This window comes from Aethalodelphis obliquidens, unplaced genomic scaffold, assembly GCF_003676395.1.
Source record: "Aethalodelphis obliquidens isolate GAN/ISIS:26980383/991018 unplaced genomic scaffold, ASM367639v1 scaffold1, whole genome shotgun sequence".
Classification (NCBI taxonomy): Eukaryota; Metazoa; Chordata; class Mammalia; order Artiodactyla; family Delphinidae; genus Aethalodelphis; species Aethalodelphis obliquidens.
The window spans coordinates 92,082,728-92,101,811 of NW_020837945.1; the positions used below are offsets into that span (position 1 = coordinate 92,082,728).

The following is a 19,084-nucleotide window of genomic DNA, read 5'->3' on the forward strand; positions in this document are numbered from 1 at the left end:
GTACCTGCCAGTCTTTAAACTTCGTTGTTTTACTGGCAAATTTCAGCATGAGCCTCCGCTAAGGCCATTAACAGCATTGGTGCTTTGTGTACTTATCCAAATATGTAAATATGGTCTACACAATAAAACAGCTCCAAATAAAAACTGGTGAAAATTAGCTGACATTCCATTGGTGTGTCCCTTGTGCATATTCATGGTTGTTTTTTAAATTTTTTATATTTTATATTTCAGACATAGTTCTTTCCTGTTTGGTGTTCCACATGCCTAATTCCATCATGTAACATAAATCTTCAAAAAATTAATTCTTGAATGTGAATGAAAAAGTATCATTCAGAACAATTGCTTCAAGCAATTGAAATTCATTTTTAAAGTTGATTTGTGTATATATGTACAATTCATGTTTTTTTCAAAGCCCCCAAAGTTCTTGATATGTATATTCACATAGTATTCCTCCTTATTTAAATAGTAAGCGTCTTGTAGGTTGAAAGCCAAGGAATCTTCAGTAATCTTTTACTGCAATCCATCAAAAAAATAGAGTTTGCTTCTCTTATCTGGCTATACCCTGGTTGTTGAATGTGAGTGGGGGTGGGGATGAGGATGGGGCAGAGTATTGTTCTGTCCTCCGGTAAATGTATTGAATGTGTGTAAGGGTTGAATCCCTGGTATAGTGTTGGGAATCATTGTAATGGTGTTGGGTGTCATTAAGGGAACATCATCAGGTGACCTCCTCATAGCTAGTGTGTAATCTGGGGGGCAGGCGGTCCGAAGAACCACCTCATGTGGATGGATGGACTCACATTCATGATCCAAATCGGTGTGCTTCATTTGGAGGGACATGATCTCCTCTTCTTGTGCGTGGGTCAGATCATTCGTAGTCGTGCGCTGAGGGCTGCATCTCCTGTGAACGTCATGTCTCCTCTTATCCTTTTTGTAGTACAGGGCTGCAAAGGCCAGGATGTTCAGAAACAGCAGTGATGCTCCAACTGCAATAGTGACGCTCAGCTCTGTTGAGTAGTCCCTTTGATCCACTGAAAATGGACTCGGTTGTTGTTTGGGATCATCCTGCTTGGCAGTGGGAAAGGCTGATGTGACAGATACAGAATTTTTTCTCGTAGGTCTGAAAGTGATGTCAGTTGATGGCACTTTAGTTGTTGTCGAGGTATACTGAGAAATGTCATTGAGATTATGCAGATGAGGTACCAGCTCCAACCAGAGGTTTACTTTATTGGCTCTGTAATGTTCTTTAACTCTTGGTTTTAATCCAATATGGAGATAAAGTTGGTCTTTCTGGGAATATCTGGTCCATGCTACTTCTTCAAAGCGGTTGGGTTTGGTATGGATGAATTTTGTGTCTTGAGGGACTGGTTGATTTGGGTCGCTAGAAAAGAGAAATTATGAGAAAAAAAATTGTTTTATTCTTTTAAAAATCAAAACAATACTGGTTTAACATCTAATTGAAGAGGGTGAACTCAGCCAGGCTTTAGACTGTGTTTTAACATAACTTGGCTCAATTTAGAAATATCAATCCCAGCTCAGGCAGGTTGTTGGATGATAATGTAGTATAAGTAAATCTCACATTCTTGTTCTCTCTACCCACGGGCTGCTATATACCCAAAGATTTAAAAATTCATGTACATATGAGTTGTCTCATAGGCAAGCTAGCAGAGACAGCATTGGAAAAAACTTGGCATTTGGAATTGGCAGGTGAGGATTTGAGTCCTGATGCTGCTGTACACTAAACATATGAATATACAAGTAAAGCTCTCGTAGCCTATCGTCCCTTTTCTGTAAAATGGGATTATAATATCTGAGCTGCTCACCTCACAAGGTAGTTGGGAGGATCAAAAGGCATACAGTACTGTAAATTGAAAAGTCTTTATAAAATATTTGTCACTATTGAATAACAATAATAAGTCCTGTGTAATTAAAAAAACAAGATAAATTTAATTATTGAGTAATGCAATAAAGGTATGACTGTCTTAAACTTTACAAAGGAAGAATAAAGCAGTGATCTTTTTGAAACACCACAAATATAAATTTTGAATAAAGGAACTTAATGTATTGTTGGTATTAATCTATTAAATTAAATCATTTGGACACAAAATATGTATTTTTTAAGTGCTTAAGAGGATATTTTAATTAAATTATAGCAAACTTCATTCCTTAGGTACATACCCAGTTTTAGCAAAATTTGTCCAGTATGTCATTACGACTGCACTCAGCATCACATCATTTTTGGAGAAATTGCAAGGAAATAACTCTGTAGGTCCAATCATGGGGATTCCTAGTACGTAGGGAACCTCATCACCATGAGCTGCATCAGCCCAAGCTGGAACCTGATCTGTTTGGCAATGATGGTAAAAGGCATAGAAATATGTGGGTGAACCAAAGTTTGAGTGAAGATCTGCTGTAGCTACAGCTGGTGCCACCCACTGATGGTCCGTAAACAAAGCTAATAATGTCTTCCTTCTGGTTTCAGGGTTATGACGGTCAGCCCAGTCAGTATACATGAATTTAATGGTTTCTCTCAAAACATCTTTGCCTTCAGGGTATCCATATAAGTTATCAACAAAATTAGAAACAGCAAAGTCAAAATCACTAGCGGAGATACCATCATCGCTATCTACTATATTTTCAACAAATTTTAACCCTTCCCCTTGGTTAACTCCTAACATTATATCATAGTTGAGAAACTCTCCTTGCTCCATCAGTATCTGAGGATCATCTGGTATTACATCACCATCAATCACAGGTCCAAAGGCTATGTGGTATCGTGCTGGTTGAATATCTTGGTCAACAAGTTCTTTGTAAGGCTTCTTCTGTAAGCATTCCACTAACTCTACTGTATCTGAAACATTGCAACCAACTTTTGTGGCCAACATTCTAGCATATTTTGCAGGTTGGAAACTAACAGCCCAGCTGGAAAGGGCAGTTCCACTTTGAGCTATTGCTCGTTGAAAAAGTCCTATAGGAAAAAACAACAAAGAGTTTCAGATGACCTTTGAATAATGCTGTGGTAAAACAATAAAATCTGATATTTGAGACATGTCCCAGATATGACTCAAGAAACAGGGAGATAGAGACAGTTTTGCTTAAGAGAAGGTACATAAAGTCATCCCCAGGGTATAATGAATTAGAGAGGTGGACATTAGTCCTCTGCTTTGAGTAGCAACTACTTTGGGATCAAGAGATCTAAATTGTGCAATGTCTCAAAAAAGCAGTAAGCAAGGAGAGAAGGAGAGTGTGGAAATACTTGGCCCAAGTATTTATTTGCTCAGCATGTAAACACCTACGCTGTTACCATAGCCAACCAGATGCGGCTAACTCTCTCCCCTTTAATTCATCATCAGACTTTGTATTGTCTTTTGAGTATATTTCCTCCAATTTGGCTGCAAGCATTTCTTCAAAATGGCTCTGTGTGTTTGTTTTAATCAGATTTTATCTGGAAAAAAAAAATTGTTCAGACCTCACATAACTACTGGGGCTGGGTATTTGCTAATACCCTGGGGATGGCCCTAAAGGCACACGAAACAGAATATTACTTTAGACATACTCTTTCCAGTTCTTTATGTCAGACATAGTATGCTGAATATTCATCTTTCAGAAGAAGTTATAACATTTGAAGTATTTTCACTAGGTTAAAGAAAAAGCCATCAGCAGAAGGATTTAGTGGGGGGGTGATTTAACTTTCTCCACTGTTGAATGTGCACTGCTTTATTTTATCATAAAAGATGAAAAGTACATGGTCCACTGCTTTTCACTTAATTACATTTAAGAATTATAAATCATGGTCCCATATGCAGCTTGATAAGAGCTGCATACCATTCAAATTTATAAATGAACTTTACTTATTAAGGTATTCTCTAATAAAATTCTTGTTTTAAAAATATAATTTATCTATTTTATTTAAGAAATTACATTTATTGTCAATTTCCAAATACAGCTTTGTAGTTCAGTTATTCAAACACATGCTCAATCATTCATATGTGTTAATGTGTAAGAACTCTTTCACAGAGGTGTTAAAGTAATGACTGAATTAGAAGCAAAGTTTTCATTTTTTCTCCAAACACATATATGTATTCAAAATGTCTGTAATATGTTTCTAGATAATTATAAAAATATTCAAAAAGTCAAACAATACTAATTTAAATTTGTTTTGGTTTCTGACATCTTTATGAACATATTTTCAGTTTGCTAGAGCAAAGTTTGCCAGAGCAAATAATATAAATACAAATAATTTTAAAAAATTATATAGGCTATGTGTTTGTCAACATTTGCTCAGAGAAATATTGTACTGCTTAAAAACTTTATAGCTAAAATAAGACTTCTATAAGGTTCTTTCCCATTTTAGGGACTTAATGACATTAATTAAATATATCAAAAAAGGTTTTAAGGACAATACACATCACATTTGATATAGTCTGAAATATGCCATCTAGATGATACTGGGAAAAACCACATATTCTGTTGTCAGCGAGAGTGCTTGTTATGTGTGGTTGACTCCTGATAGATACAGGCTTGAGCATTGTTGCAGCTCTGGGAAGTTCCCAGACCTTAAAGTTTATGTCTGCAATGGAGATAAAATTAGCCTGATGATTTCAAGACCTCTTCTGGGCATCTCCTGGTCAATTCAGGCAGCTTTGCTAATAGAGATAAACTTATGACTAGATCAAACGTAAGTCCATTTATCTAGCCAGGCATGGACAGATTTCCTTGAAGAGTGTGATGGAATGCTATATTTTCAATTGTTTGCATAGCCATTTGCCACTGTTTACCATATTATGAGTTGATGAATAGCAATGCTAGCTGATGAACTAATTGATTCATCTCTTTATGCAATGCTAGTGTTATACTGGCTGAAAATGGCTTTGGTGCCCATGTTCACTTTTACATTTAGAAAAAGTTTTAGAAAAAGTCAGCACAAAGAGCATTTGAGACCAAATGATCCTAAGAAGTCTGAACAGATTGTCCAATGTTATCCTAGATAAGTATTGGCGTTAGTATAGTCCTCAGGCTAGAACAGTCTAGTCTGTTCAATTAAGAAAAACAACAGCAACGAAGTTTGTTATTTCAAAATAAGTCATTTCACTACAGACCAAAATCTCTATACAATTGAAAGAGTTCTCACACATGTGTCATTTTGTCATCTCGGTTCAGAACTCTACTAATACAAATGAGATGTTACATAAACTATGTCTATAAATTAAGTCTATAATAATATATGATCCTCCAAATATACAAACTCATTTAATGACTGTTATTTTGAAATTCCACATTAATGTGTCTTTGATACCAAAACCAAATATTCTATGTCTGTTGCTCATATCATAAAACTCAGTCTTACAAATTAAGAAGCTTCATGAATTACAATTGACAGTGTATACTTTTGTGGATATTTCAAGTTAATAATGCTTTAAGAATGGGTGACTAAACTCATGATAAAATGGGATTCCATCAAGACTAGCATGATAAGCCTTGGGCAGGCATTTTGGAAAACGGATGTCAAGGCCAGAAAATGGAGACAAGAACAATATTTCATGGATTTAAGCAGCCTCAGTGCTCCATGCTGCTTTGCCAGCCTTCAGGGGAAAAAAAATGAACACTTTTGGAGTTGCAAATAGAAAAAGCACAAATTCAAACATACTTTTCTTTTTAATCAAAAGCTCTTCTAGTGACCTTGATGCTTTGACAATTTTGGATCACGCATGCAAAATAATCAAACTCCATTCTCTACTCAGACAACAAGTGAAAATCACGTTTCCAGACAAACTAGCTTACAACTGCCTCCGTATTATCTTCATACTAGTAAAGGGTTTAAAACATCTACTATCTAGAAAATAGATTATATACAAGCCTTGCATTAAAAAAATAATTTAAAAAAAAACCCTTGTCTTTGATTTTGATTACTGAATAAACAGAGATAACAGAACTGTGAACATCTTTGATTTTCCCCAAAATCACCCTTTGGAGGAAAGTAGTGTAATGTTAATTATTCTGAAGTGTGTTTGAAAGGGCATCCATACCAAGCTCCACAGGAGACAAAGAAAAGAGTTTGACAAAAATTTAAACATGCATAGAGAAGCTGAAGAAACAAAGTTGTAAACAGTTATTGAGTTCAACCTAACAGTTTAAACAGAGAAATATATACAGAGCATCACATACTACTGATGGTCGTGGCATGCAGACACCAAATTTGTCAAAATTTGCAACCTGCATAATACCTTTGGTTGAATTGCTCCAACGGTTACCTTCAGAATAATGGGATAAAGTCAGCAGATTGACACATGAACCCCCAGCACCAGATCCAAAAACAGTGATTCTTAAGGGGTCACCACCAAAGAATCCAATATTCTCACTAGTCCATCTTAAAGCCTGTATGAGATCAAGGAGTCCATAGTTTCCTTTTGCAGCCTGATCCCCTGTGCTCAAGAAACCTGGAAAACAGAAATAAAAAGACATTAAAGAACACCCTTTTGAGTTGACATGAATCAGATAGACATCAAATTTAAATAAAATTGAAGCCTGTGTTCATCAAGATGAGTACAATCCAAGTTCTTTAGTAAAAATTTATTTCCCACCAGAATAGCATAATTTACTTTAGGAAGAATAGCAGAGACTAAAATCTGAAAAATGACATTTATCTTCCCCAGATGTTCCCAAGTTATCCAGGTAACAGGTAACAGGGGGCAGATAAAGAGAATGAAAACATTCTGAAAGACCTCAACGGAGATATTCTAGGGGCCAAGTTACCTGGTGGAGATATTAGGGATAGTATCATGGGGTATATGAGAATGTGTTTTTGCATAAATACTGTCAGTCCTCAAGTTGCTCGTGGTCTAATATGGTTGGAATTTAAGGTATGTGTGGCAGAGTGGCAGGATATGACGGTATAGAGCAGGGGTATTTTTCCAAGACTCGTGCATAAAATTATACGCAACTCTTTGCATATATAGGTGTATGCACATTTTTATTGATGATGCCCCATGGTTAAGAATCACTGTACCTGACGTAATTTGAGGTTACATTTTAGAACGCCCTAAATGCTAAACTGAGGAGATCTGCTCAACTAGAAAACAGTGTAGAATATTTGAAGATTTTTGAAAAGTTGAGATTCATATTTCTCCAGTACTCAAAGCTCCATTTTATAGTGAATTTAATAATGAAAAGAAATATATGTTGAATAATAGAAAGAATGGAGGTGGTGAGACATTATAAAGATGTAAACTGATAGAGTGGAAAAGGCAATTCAAGAAAAAAGGAGAAGAACAGTCTAAAATTAATGAAAAGAAACCTCAATTAAAATAGAATTGGGAGGTCAGAAAGGAAAGCGCTCATGCCCTATGACAATAGCAGAGCTCAGCAGGAAGAACAAAAACTTTCCTTGCCTGGCAAGAACTCAGCCAATGAGAGACTCTCACAACTCAGCCAGTGAAAAGCCACTCTACTTCAAACTCTCAATTCCTCCAATGGACTCTTTATTTACTACAGCCCTCCCAGCTTCCTTTTCCCCCTTTTAAAAAAGTTCTCCTCTCCTTGCTGTGAGGGGACTTGCATGTGGCTTGCCGTGGTTGTAGACCCAAACAGCAATTCTCTCTTGATCCCAAACAAACCCATTTTTACTGCAGAAATAGCTGGCAGTCTACTTGTTTTAGGTCAACCTTTTGATAGCCTGCATGGGGATCAAGAGAAGACCCTTGATGACTTCCAGGTTGGTGGCAAACAAGTGTGATACCCTCATTGAGCCTGTTGTTACTCACTGCTTTACTCGCCAGCCCTGAAATTGAAGAGTAAGTTTTTCTCCACTAAAGTGTCTGCTCTATTTGCATTTTGAAGTCCTCCAGGTTTTACTGGGGATCTGTTTTTTTTTTTTTTAATTTAATTTTATTTTTTTATACAGTAGTTTTTATTAGTCATCCATTTTATACACATCAGTATATACATGTCAATCCCAATCTCCCAATTCATCACACACCCCCCCCCCCCACACACACACACACCCCCGCTGCTTTCCCTCCTTGGTGTCCGTACGTTTGTTCTCTACATCTGTGTCTCAATTTCTGCCCTGCAAACCGGTTCATCTGTGCCATTTTTCTAGATTCCACATATATGCGTTAATATTCAATATTTGCTTTTCTCTTTCTGACTTACTTCACTCTGTATGACAGTCTCTAGATCCATCCACGTCTCTACAAATGATCCAATTTCGTTCCTTTTTGTGGCAGAGTAATATTCCATTCTATATATGTACCACAACTTCTTTATCCATTCGTCTGTCGATGGGCATTTAGGTTGCTTCCATGACCTGGCTATTGTAAATAGTGCTGCAGTGAACACTGGGGTGCATGTGTCTTTTTGAATTATGGTTTTCTCTGGGTATATGCCCAGTAGTGGGATTGCTGGGTCATATGATAATTCTATTTTTAGTTTTTTAAGGAATCTCCATACTGTACTCCATAGTGGCTGTGTCAATTTACATTCCCACCAACAGTGCAAGAGGGTTTCCTTTTCTCCACACCCTCACCAGCATTTGTTGTTCACAGATTTTCTGATGATGCCCATTCTAACTGGCGTGAGGTGATACATCATTGTACTTTTGATTTGCATTTCTCTAATAATTAGTGATGTTGAGCAGCTTTTCATGTGCTACTTGGCCTCTTTGGAGAAATGTCTATTTAGGTATTCTGCCCATTTTTGGATTGGATTGTTTGTTTTCTTAATATTGAGCTGCATGAGCTGTGTATATATTTTGGAGATTAATTGTTTGCCCGTAGATTCATTTGCAAATATATTCTCTTATTCTGAGGGTTGTCTGTTCATCTTGCTTATGGTTTCCTTTGCTGTGCAAAAGCTTTGAAGTTTTATTAGGTCCCATTTATTTTTGTTTCTATTTCCATTACTCTAGGAGGTGGATCTAAAAAGATCTTGCTGTGATTTATGTTCTTCCTATGTTTTCCTCTAAGAGTTTTATAGTGTCCGGTCTTACCTTTAGGTCTCTAATCCATTTTGAGTTTATTTTTGTGTATGGTGTTAGGGAGTGTTCTAATTTCATTCTTTTACAGGTAGCTGTCCAGTTTTCCCAGCACCACTTATTGAAGAGACTGTCTTTTCTCCATTATATATCCTTGCCTCCTTTGTCATAGATTAGTTGACCACAGGTGCCTGGATTTATCTCTGGGCTTTGTATCTTGTTCCATTGATCTATGTTTCTGTTTTTGTGCCAGTACCATATTGTCTTGATTACTGTAGCTTTGTAGTATAGTCTGAAGTCAGGGAGTCTGATTTCTCCAGCTCCGCTTTTTTTCCTCAAGACTGCTTTGGCTATTCGGGGACTTTTGTGTCTTCATAAAAATTTTAAGATTTTTTGTTCTAGTTTTGTAAAAAACGCCATTGGTAATTTGATAGGGATTGCATTGAATCTGTAGATTGCTTTGGGTAGTAGAGTCATTTTCACAACATTGATTCTTCCAATCCAACAACATGGTATATCTCTCCATCTGTTGGTATCATCTTTAATTTCTTTCAACATTGTCTTATAGTTTTCTGCATACAGGTCTTTTGTCTCCCTAGGTAGGTTTACTCCTAGGTATTTTATTCTTTTTGTTGCAGTGGTAAATGGGAGTGTTTCCTTAATCTCTCTTTCAGATTTTTCATCATTAGTGTATAGGAATGCAAGAGATTTCTGTGCATTAATTTTGTATCCTGCAACTTTACCAAATGCATTGATTAGCTCTAGTAGTTTTCTGGTGGCATCTTTAGGATTCTCTATGTATAGTATCATGTCATCTGCAAACAGTGACAGTTTTTCTTCTTCTTTTCCAATTTGGATTTCTTTTATTTCTTTTTCTTCTATGATTGTTGTGGCTAGGACTTCTAAAACTATGTTGAATAATAGTGGCGAGAGTGGACCTCCTTGTCTTGTTCCTGATCTTAGAGGAAATGCTTTTAGTTTTTCACCATTGGGAATGATGTTTGTTGTGGGTTTGTCATATATGGCCTTTATTATGTTGAGGTAGGTTCCCCCAATGCCTGTTTTCTGGAGAGGTTTTTTTTTTTTTCATCATAAACGGGTGTTGAATTTTGTCAAAGCTTTTTCTGCATCTATTGAGAGGATCATATGGTTTTTATTCTTCAATTTGTTAATATGGTGTATCACATTGATTGATTTGTGTATATTGAAGAATCCTTGTATCCCTGGGATAAATCTCACTTGATCATGGTGTATGATCCTTTTAATGTGTTGTTGGATTCTGTTTGCTAGTATTTGGTTGAGGATTTTTGCATCTATATTCATCTGTGGTATTGGTCTCTAATTTTCTTTTTTTGTAGTATCTTTGTCTGGTTTTGGTATCAGGGTGATGGTGGCCTCATAGAATGAATGTGGGAGTGTTCCTTCCTCTGAAAATTTTTGGAAGAGTTTGAGAAGGATGGGTGTTAATTCTTCTCTAAATGTTTGATAGAATTCACCTGAGAAGCCATCTGGTCCTGGACTTTTGTTTGCTGGAACATTTTTAATCACAGTTTCAATTTCATTACTTGTGATTGGTCTGTTCATATTTTCTATTTCTTCCTGGTTCAGTCTTGGAAGGTTATACTCCTCTAAGACTTTGTCCATTTCTTCCAGGTTGTCCATTTTATTGGCATAGAGTTGCTTGTAGTAGTCTCTTAGGATGCTTTGTATTTCTGTGGTGTCTGTTGTAACTTCTTCTTTTTCATTTCTAATTTTATTGATTTGAGTCCTCTCCCTCTTTTTCTTGATGAGTCTGGCTAATGGTTTATCAGTTTTGTTTATCTTCTCAAAGAACCAGCTTTTAGTTTTATTGATCTTTGCTATTTTCTTTGTTTCTATTTCATTTATTTCTGCTCTGATCTTTATGATTTCTTTCCTTCTGCTAGTTTTGGGTTTTGTTTGTTCTTCTTTCTCTAGTTCCTTTAGATGTAAGGTTAGACTGTTTATTTGAGATTTTTCTTGTTTCTTGAGGTAGACTTGTATTGCTATAAACTTCCCTCTTAGAACTGCTTTTGCTGCATCCCGTAGGTTTTGGATCATTGTGTTTTCATTGTCATTTGTCTCTAGGTATTTTCTGATTTCCTCTTTGATTTCTTCAGTGATACCTTCGTTATTTAGTAATGTATTGTTTAGCCTCCATGTGTTTGTGTTTTTTATGTTTTTTTCCCTGTAATTCATTTCAAATATCATAGCATTGTGTCAGAAAAGATGCTTGGTATGATTTCAATTTTCTTAAATTTCCTGAGGCTTGAATTGTGACCCAAGATGTGATCTATCCTGGAGAATGTTTCGTGTGCACTTGAGAAGAAAGTGTAATCTGCTGTTTTTGGATGGAATGTCCTACAAATATCAGTTAAACCTATCTGGTCTATTGTGTCATTTAAAGCTTCTGTTTCCTTATTAATTTTCTGTTTGGATGATCTGTCCATTGGTGTGAGTGAGGTGTTAAAGTCCCCCACTATTATTGTGTTACTGGCGATTTCCTCTTTTATAGCTGTTAGCAGTTGCCTTATGTTTGAGGTGCTCCTATGTTGGGTGCATATATATTTATAATTGTTATATCTTCTTCTTGGATTGATCCCTGGATCATTATGTTGTGTCCTTCCTTGTCTCTTGTAACATTCTTTATTTTAAAGTCTATTTTATCTGATATGAGTATAGCTACTCCAGCTTTCTTTTGATTTCCATTTGCATGGAATATCTTTTTCCATCCCCTTACTTTCAGTCTTAATGTGTCCCTGTGTCTGAACTGGGTCTCTTGTAAACGGCATATATATGGGTTTTATTTTTGTATCCATTCAGCAAGCCTGTGTCTTTTGGTTGGAGCATTTAATCCATTAATGTTTAAGGTAATTATTGATATGTATGTTCCTATGGCCATATTCTTAATTGTTTTGGGTTTGTTTTTGTAGGTCCTTTTCTTCTCTTGTGTTTCCCACTTAGAGAAGTTCCTTTAGCATTTGTTGTAGAGCTGGTTTGGTGGTGCTGAATTCTCTTAGCTTTTGCTTGTCTGTAAAGCTTTTGCTTTCTCCATCAAATCTGAATGAGATCCTCGCCGGGTAGAGTAATCTTGGTTGTAGTTTCTTCCCTTTCATCACTTTAAGTATATCATGCCACTCCCTTCTGGCTTATAGATTTTCTGGTGAGAAATCAGCTGTTAACCTTATGGGAGTTCCCTTGTATGTTATTTGTCGTTTTTCCATTGCTGCTTTCAATAATTTTTCTTTGTCTTTAATTTTTGCCAATTTGATTACTATGTGTCTCTGCATGTTTCTTCTTGGGTTTATCCTGTATGGGACACTCTGCACTTCCTGGACTTAGGTGGCTATTCCTTTCCCATGTTAGGGAAGTTTTTGACTATAATCTTTTCAGATATTTTCTCGGGTCCTTTCTCTCTCTCTTCTCCTTCTGGGACCCCTATAACGTGAATGTTGTTGCATTTAATGTTGTCCAGAGGTCTCCTATGTCAGCCTATGTCTTCATTTATTTTCATCCTTTTTTCTTTATTCTGTTCTGCAGCAGTGAATTCCACCATTCTGTTTTCCAGGTTCACTTATCTGTTCTTCTGCCTCAGTTATTCTGCTTCATTCCTTTTAGTGTATTTTTCATTTCAGTTATTGTGTTGTTCATCTCCATTTGTTTGTTCTTTAATTCTTCTACATCGTTGTTAAACATTTCCTGCATCTTCTCGATATGCCTCCATTCTTTTTCTGAGGTCCTGGATCATCTTTACTATCATTATTCTGAATTCTTTTTCTGGAAGATTTCCTATCTCCACTTCATTTAGTTGTTTTTCTGGGGTTTCATCTTGTTCCTTCATCTAGTACATAGCCCTCTGCCTTTTCATTTTTCCTATCTTTCTGTGAATGTGGTTTTTGTTCCACAGGCAGGATTGTAATTCTTCTTGCTCCTGCTGTCTGCCCTCTGGTGGATGAGTCTATCTTATTGGGGATCTATTTTAAGGCTTTCTTCTCTGGCTACGACTTTGTTCTGTATGCAAATACTTGTTTGGCACTTATGCCTGATTTTTGAAATTGGGCTTTTTGAATTGGAACTGTGCTCACCTTTGGCAGGATTCCTTTTGGAACGGGGCTGGCTGTTTATCCTGGAATCGCCTAGCTTTTTGCCCATCCTTCAGGAACAGGGGCTGTTTCTTTAGAACTGTGCCAGTTCAGCTTTTGACCCAATTCCTTTTATAATAGGGGTGTTCCATTGGCACTGCACTATTAAGCCTTCAGCCTGACTCCCTTCAAATTGGGCTGCTCCATTAAAGCTGTACTTAGCATACTTTGGCTTGGCTCCCCCTGGACTAGACTGTTCCTTTTCAACTGGCTGGTATTAGGCCTGCAGGCTGTTTGAGCTCTTTGAGTTGCTTGAGCTGTTTAGGCTGTTTGAAAATGATTCTTTTACTCTAGGTTGAAACCTCTGAGGAATGGGATCCCAGTTAACTAAACATTTTGAGCATGCCCCACTTACAGGGACCTTTTGACCAGTTTTATGTTTAAAAACTATGGTCCTGGGGTTCCCTGGTGGTACAGTGGTTGAGAGTCCGCCTGCCGATGCAGGGGACACGGGTTCATGCCCCAGTCCGGGAAGATCCCACATGCCACGGAGTGGCTGGGCCTGTGAGCCATGGCCGCTGAGCCTGCGCGTCCGGAGCCTGTGCTCTGCAACAGGAGAGGCCACAACAGTGAGAGGCCCCCGTACCGCAAAAAAAAAAAAACAAAAAAAAACTATGGTCCTTTTATTCAAACAGAAAGTCACAAAAATTATAATCATCCTCATCAGTTCACTCAGTCCCATGTAATTAATTTTTTTTTCATCTTGATCTTTTGTTAGCACTTTTATGAATTCATCAGTTTTCCATTAGAGTTCTGAAAATGCTTATTCATTCAGTTTAGCAGTATAGTCAGTTACCAGAAACCTGTACTTGTCAGAGTCTTTTCCATGAATTCCTTGAAGATGAAACCCTTTTATAGGAAAATATTTGCAAAAGCATCAGAGTACACCCAGAACTGTCTGTAAATGACAAAAGACTTAAAAATGACCACAGTTAAAGATTTGATGAAAGTTCATAATAATGCAATTGACAACAGAGGCAAAAAATATACAAATCAATTTTCACTGCAAAGTAAAGGAGCTGTTACAGTGGAGGATTACTGGACTGAATGTCAATATTATGACATAGTATGAGTGTTTCGTGTTTGGTAATTGCAATCATTTTTGCTTTTGTTGTGGTCATCCATTTACAATGCTTGGTGTCAGTTTATTTATCTCTTGTAAGAATAAAATACAGTGTGTGTGTGGAAAAAAAAATGAAAATAATATTAAATAAAAAATAAAAGAAACCCCAAAAACTATGGTCCTTCCTCACGTACCTTTCTAACTAATGGACCAACCTAACTAAAGGTGATTTAGAATATCAGTGGCCATTATGGGAAGCTTTTGAAATCCCCAAACTTACTTTTCTTGAAACTGAATTGGGCAAGCATAGCTCTAAAATTTCCAAAAACTGAATGTAATACGTACTTCAATTGGTATTTTGAAGCTTCCAAATGTTATCAGGAGCCTAAAATTGCCTCTTTGCAAAATAAGAGTTTTAAGATTAACTGAGGCAGGGCTTCCCTGGTGGCGCAGTGGTTGAGAGTCCGCCTGCTGATGCAGGGGACACGGGTTCGTGCCCCGGTCTGGGAAGATCCCACATGCCGCGGAGCGACTAGGCCCATGAGCCATGGCCGCTGAGCCTGCGCGTCCGGAGCCTGTGCTCCGCAACAGGAGAGGCCACAACAGTGAGAGGCCCGCGTACCGCAAAAAAAAGAAAGAAAAAAAAAAAAGGTAACCATGTGCTTTATTAAGGCCAGCCAACTAATAAAATCGTATCTCTTTAGACTTGTTAAAGTGATATTATATGCTTGTATGAATTCTTTGATTTTTGGTTCTATATCCAAACAAAACTTTGTGGCTCAGCTAAGGGCACAAAATGAAGAAAGTTAAATAAATTGCTACCTTGAAAGAGCCACAGTTTGCTAATTGTCCAACTTATGTGCATTGGCAGTATTCGTTATACCTTGCTATTGAATGAAGTATTCATTTAAAGTTCTTTTTAATATCGACTCAGCTGTCATGTCCTTAACAGCAGAATCGTTTCAGATCACTCTAGCTGTAACTTTACATTTGTATTCAACTCTTTAACTTACTTGACTCATGACTACAAGACCATGAAAAAATTATTACTTTTAAATTTAAGGCAAACTTAACAAAATTCAAAATTACAGTTTTGTCAAGGATGATGTCACTGGCTCATGTATCCACATTTGCCATTCAACTATGTGTTCAAATATAATTTACTTAATGTCATTCCTCCCACCTAAAACTTCATTCTATTTTTTAAAAATCTCCAAATATTGTTGTACCTACCTACATGGAACTACTACTGATCTGATTAATTTGCTGAGCAGATTTGGCTTCAATTTGATGATTACCTGATTTAGCAACTAGGATTACTTTCTAGGTATTACTGAGAAACCACGTAATTGATCATAAGTCCACAGGCCCTTGGAGTAGAAAAATCAGTTTATGCCTAAAATAAATTGGGAAAGGGGAAAAAAAGTAAAGAATTACTGTGACCAAGGTATTGGCTTGGGTTACTGATGCACAATGAACTCAGATAGCTCTCTGATAGGCAGACCCTAAGGAGTGTGGGAAGAACTAAGTTAAATTGTCTGGCAGCAGCCTTGCAACTTAGTGGTTGACCCAATCTGTATTCAAATCTCTTAAAATACAACCATATAGGCAACATCTTTAGAATGTAAAACGAAAGGAAAGAATCGTGTTTCTTAGTAGAAAAAAATATCTAAACATATTCAAGGAGAAACCTGGGATTAGGAAAAATGCAGAATGTTTACATTTGAGATGACATCTAGAATGTCAGAAGTTTAAGATATCAGGGATTCTATACTTTCTTTTCTTTGGGAGGGGGGAGATTTGAATGTCTATGTTTATTGTGTTTAATTTCTAAATGTGTTAAATAGAATATATATACATTTTAGATTCTACAGTATGTAATTCATGATATACAGAGTAGAAAAGAAATCTTTTGTGCTTATCAATGCTGTTGTCTGGATACAGATGATTGTGGTTGACTCCTTGAGTCAAATTGATAAAGCACTTCAAGAGACCATAATGACTAGTAAAAAGCCAGCCTTGCAGACATGAGACTTTGAATAGTAGTGAGGCATCCTTCTAGGGACTTGGGAATATGGATCAGCAAATTAGCTCATTAAGAATTTTGCACCTTTAACATAACTGAATTTAAAACTGTGGGAATAGTAGCTCAACTTCTCTGGCTAAAAATACACTTGGAAATCCCACGGGCTAACTCTCCGTATCTTCTTAGTTGCCAAGTCAAGTCAGTTCTTCCTCTGCATTATGTTTGTGTCTTCTGTCTTCTACTCATGTTACTGACTTAGTCTGGATCCTCCTCTTTTCTTCTTAGACCCATAAAATCCTTCTAACTAGTCACTCAACCTTCAATCTTCCAGCAAACAAGATTCCTTTTTTTCTGTCCGCAAACTCACTTTTGAAAAATACTCTGTTCTGATGGGGGACACTGTTATACCTAAATAAAACTCTCACTGGGAATTCCCTGGCAGTCCAGTGGTTAGGATTCCATGCTTTCACTGCTGAGGGCCTGGGTTTGATCCCTAGTGGGGGAACTAAGATCCCTCATTCAGCATGGCACGGCCAAAAAAAAAAAAAAAAGATATGGGAAAACCCTCATATTAATACATAATTGGATAGTTTCCCTTTATATTTTTGAGTCAAGATTGTTTAAAATATGATGGCTTAAAATTCCTCAAATTGGATAACTTGGGGTCTGTGTAGGGAAAAAGAACACACAGCACCATTTAATTACCCATCATCCCTACCTAGCTTCCTTGCTGTTGTGTTCTCTTGAGAGCTACTGTCCAAATTCTTCTTGGAAAGTGACAAAGGATAAAGTCAAAATAATTTCCTTTTTGTATGTATACTCTGGAAAAAAACTGCTGTAAAATGAGGCTGATATCTTAATATCATATAACTTGGTGGTATTTCTAAACTTTTATATTTTGGTGCATTTTTTTATTTGTGTCTTGTGAGATAGTTTGCTTTTTAATGACCCATCTTTGGGAAGAGCAAATTGAGTTACTGGCCAAGGCTTTTATTCCTGGTAGCTGAACATGAAGGAATACAATGGGAAAGAAGGTGACTGCTAACAGATGCCTGGAAAGAAAACACGTGTAGATATTTCTAAGTCCCCAAATTCTCAATATTTTCAATATTTTTAAGGTCAGTAGGTGAGATTGATCCTTCTGTATTATAATTTAATTTTAACATTTTGTGATTCCTTCCCCCAAACAGGACTAAAATATTTATTTTAACCAATTTCTTCTGAATATAGATAGTAATAGAGAGGAAAAGGCCATGATTTGCTTAGCCCTGAGTTATGCATGCTATTTCCATTACAAGAAGGGCTCAAGATGCTGGGGAAAAAGTCATCCCCAGCCCCAGCTCCAACACCTTCTCCTCTATTCTCCACCCCAACCTAAGGTTGTTAATGTTCACACTTCTTGGTCTGCATGTCAAGAAAAGCTTATCCAACATCCACTGAATTAGGCTATTGTGTACTTCTTGTCTATTTGAATCTGGACAACAAACCTGTACCAAAATTGAAAAAATTTCTGTGCTTTCCGAATAACCTTTTCTCACAAAGAAGTGAAAAAAGAGGTTTCCCTTTTAAAAGGCCTACTGAGAGAAAAGAAATCACATTGTTCATTTCTAATTGTTTTGATTATGCAGGAATGCGTCTAGCAATTTAAATGCATACTTTACTTTACAATGAGGGACCCATCGTGGTTGCCATATAAAGAAAAATTTTCACGAACTATGTAATTTAGAGCTATGCTATATTGCCTTAGGAACAATAAGGACTATAAAATTTTTTGTAAATATCTAACCATCTAGCATATATTTTGGACTCTCTCATGCACTCCATTGCAATGTGTGTGTACTTTGTAAATTATAATTTGTATTCATAATTTGCCTATCTTTATTTTTTCTGGATTGGGTGTTCCACTATATCTGCCCCAAATGGCCATGCTATACCTGTTTGCTGAACAGGCATTTATATATTACAATTCTGTTACCACATGGAGACAAACAACTAAACTTTCCAAATGAAAGAGGTCTGTGTGTATTTCTTTGATGGCAGCAGCAGAGTGAAAATTTAGGAGCAAACCCTCTCAAGCAGCCAATCTCTGGGGAAAATGCTCTTAGACATAAAGTGGGTAGCAGTAATTTTAAAGGGAGAAAAATAGGACAGTACTGGGTAAGGCCTACATGAAAGAAGAGAACACATGGACCAGCAGGCTGGCCCAGAATATTGGCCCAGATTATTGCCCAGGGACACAGAATTTGAAAGGCATTTGAGCTTTTCTCAGTAGTTGGTGTTGTGAAAAGAGCACCCGGACGTAGTAGGACAACTTGGGTGTATAAGAAAGTTACAGTGTGAGCACTTTTGTTAGCTCCTCTGAGACTATTTCCTAGTAGACATATCTTAGACTGTAGGAGGAAATAGAGAAAAAAAAGAAGACAAGTGATATTTGAGTAATTTTGACAATTATAAAACAAGCAGCAGTAGTCAACTGCACAGAGCTGGGACCTGAGTGGGAAGGAGACAGGTGGTGTTCCTGAATCCCACACTAGCTGACCCCTGAGAAGGACACAGATAATAAAAAGGGAAGAACAGAACATAAAGTCTGGGCAATGAAAAAAGCTGACAAAACAACTTACTTAATTTCATACTAATATTGACCAAACCAGATTCTTTTTTTTTTTTTTCCTGAGATAATTTTGTTTTTAATTGAAGTATAGTTGATTTACAATGTTGTGTTAGTTTCTAGTGTACAGCAAAGTGATCCAGTTATACATATATATACATATTCTTTCTCATATTCTCTTCCATTATGGTTTATTACAGTCTATTGAATATAGTTCTCTGTGCTCTACAGTAGGACCTTGTTGTTTACCTATTTTATT

General features: G+C 36.8%; 1 protein-coding gene across 1 annotated transcript in view; it reads right to left on the minus strand.

Annotated features, from left to right (window-relative positions):
* Positions 1 to 218: 218 nt before the first annotated feature.
* The window catches only part of NLGN1 (neuroligin 1), a 720,856-nt gene continuing 701,990 nt past the window's right edge, over positions 219 to 19,084 (minus strand). Inside the window, exons 4-6 of the mRNA XM_027111608.1 lie at positions 6,222 to 6,434; positions 2,176 to 2,965; positions 219 to 1,378 (exon numbers count right to left, since the gene is read on the minus strand). Of these exons, the coding sequence (XP_026967409.1) occupies positions 556 to 1,378; positions 2,176 to 2,965; positions 6,222 to 6,434 (1,826 nt within the window). The 3' untranslated portion in view covers positions 219 to 555. The remainder of the gene's footprint in view (positions 1,379 to 2,175; positions 2,966 to 6,221; positions 6,435 to 19,084) is intronic.